Source organism: Carlito syrichta, unplaced genomic scaffold, assembly GCF_000164805.1.
Source record: "Carlito syrichta isolate Samal-C Ts95f unplaced genomic scaffold, Tarsius_syrichta-2.0.1 Scaffold312118, whole genome shotgun sequence".
Classification (NCBI taxonomy): Eukaryota; Metazoa; Chordata; class Mammalia; order Primates; family Tarsiidae; genus Carlito; species Carlito syrichta.
Window position 1 is genome coordinate 154,294 of NW_007256214.1, and position 1,986 is coordinate 156,279.

The 1,986-nt window shown below is 55.9% G+C and overlaps 1 protein-coding gene across 6 annotated transcripts in view; it reads right to left on the reverse strand.

Moving 5' to 3' along the window:
* ZMYND8 (zinc finger MYND-type containing 8) overlaps positions 1 to 1,209 on the reverse strand; it is a 143,659-nt gene extending 142,450 nt beyond the window's left edge. For 5 of the 6 annotated variants that reach the window (XM_021718348.1, XM_021718347.1, XM_021718346.1 and 2 more), the window contains exon 1: positions 288 to 520. In XM_021718348.1, the coding sequence (XP_021574023.1) occupies positions 288 to 301 (14 nt within the window). In that variant the 5' untranslated portion in view covers positions 302 to 520. Of the gene's footprint in view, positions 1 to 287; positions 521 to 1,160 lie in introns of those variants that run through there. The other variant, XM_021718344.1, reaches the window with a different exon arrangement.
* Positions 1,210 to 1,986: the final 777 nt, after the last annotated feature.

The following is a 1,986-nucleotide window of genomic DNA, read 5'->3' on the forward strand; positions in this document are numbered from 1 at the left end:
CATACCAGGATCTAGCTTCAAACTGTTCCAGAAACACCATGCCCTGGTGGAAGAAAAGGTGTGCCAGGCCCTTGCCAGCTTGCAAAAATCAAGCTATGGCTAATGGCTACTGAGCCATGTGACCCAAGAAAGCAAAAAAAAAAATTCTCTCTAAACAGTTCCAAGTTACCATAAGTGCTCTGGGGGTGAGTGTGGCACGGCCAGGCACAGAGAAATCACACTGCTCGCCCACAATTCGGATGTCTCAGAGGGAGGGGGAGAAAAGATGGTTAAAAAGTCGAGCTTACCTCTGTGGATGCATTGTTAACACTGTGTAATGTCAATACTTATAAAACATGGAGGACAGGCTCCTAGTTCTCACAGAAAAAGGGTTTGGCACTTCGGCTGATGATCTGGCCGCCTAATAAGAGCTCATCCCCGATTGGCTGCCCCGGCAAAGCGGAGTGTAAAGCCGCCCCGGATTGGCTGAAACACTTCCTGAGCGATTATCTTTGTGAGGCTCGGGTGAGCAAGAGCCATCCTGTGCATAGAAAAAGCCAGGCTAAGCTAGGCCTTTCGCAGCAAGAAAAACTTGGGAAAGGGGCCCCCGCACGCACTTCTCCCACACCCTGGCTAGATTTCCCGGCACGGGCGAACCAGTGCAGCCAGCCTGACCTGCTCCAGCACGGCCCGAGGCCCGGGTGCCCCTGGGAAGGCAGTTCTTGGGGTGGGCTCGAAGGGCTTACCCTCACCTGCCCCCGCAGCAACGGCCCTCTCCAAAGAGGAGGGCCGGCCCTTTTCTAGAACAATCCAGCAGAGTGGTTCTCCAGGGGGAGCGGGAGGCTGAGGAGTGGGGAGCCCCAGGGAGGCAGCCAAGGAGGCGAGCAGAAGAGGCTTGAGGTAGGCCTCTACGGAGCTGAGGGAGACAGGCAGCACCGGGGAGCCCCCAGAAACCAGCAAGCAGCAGCCAAGGCTTCTCGGAGGAAAGAGGATTCGGGCTGCTGAGGGGAGGAGGGGAGCAGAGTGGTCAAGTTTGCATAGTCATTGTCCGGATGCCTCCAGGAAAGGCAGGCCAGAGAGCCACCAACCTCTGGGCCCCTCGGCCAGTCCTCAAAGGAAAACCCAAATGGATTCCTGCCTCCCTGCCACGATGCCAAGGGGGGGTCCTTCTGGGTCCTTACCCTAAGAAAAGCCAAATGCGCTCCTAGCAGGCCACATGCCTGGATCTACAAACTTCCCTTCCCCTCCCCCACCGCTGAGGCCTGCTAAACCTGTCAGTTAAACACAAATCTGACTTCCGTATTAGTCTGCGATGCCTTCAGCTTCCTGCCTGTTAACCCTCTCTCGGACTCGGGGCCTGGCTGGGAAAAACTAGGCCCTGAGAGTGCAGAAAAGGCCTGTGGAAAAATACCAGCTGCAAGCTCTCCCGGCAGATGCAGAAAGAGAGAGAGTGAGCTGCTGTCTCTCGCCTTTGCTTCCCAAGGAGGCGTGTACCTTCTGAATCCAGGGCACAGGCAGTGCCTCTCGGGCTGAGAAGCCATTTCAATCCAGAGGGAGAGGGAGAGATGGCACGCTCGGCCGGGAAACAAGAGCCCCCGTTATGAGTCAGGCCTACCTCCTAGGTCAGCCCTTCCTGCCACAATCACGCCTGTATGCCCATGCCTGTGGAGCTGGGCCCTCCCCGGTGGGCAGACCCCATGGGCTTCCTAGGGATTCGTGCTCCCATTTATTTCTACAGAGAAGGGCTTCTTCTTGTCCCCTGAGGCAGATGGAGCCCTGTTTCACACACAGCCCTCCACTTGACAGCCCCCCAGCCCCCATCTCTGGCACTGCTCCCCAGTAAAATATTAACTAGTTGTTCAGAGCTGCTTATGATGCTACCACTTTCAGTAGTACTAGGAGGTCTCTGCCGGTTCCCTCCCTGAAGCTGCCTTTGTTTGTTGGTCTGTGCCTGGATATGGAAAAGGATCTTCAAATGTCCAAGCTTGCTTGCTTTCCTTCTTCTTC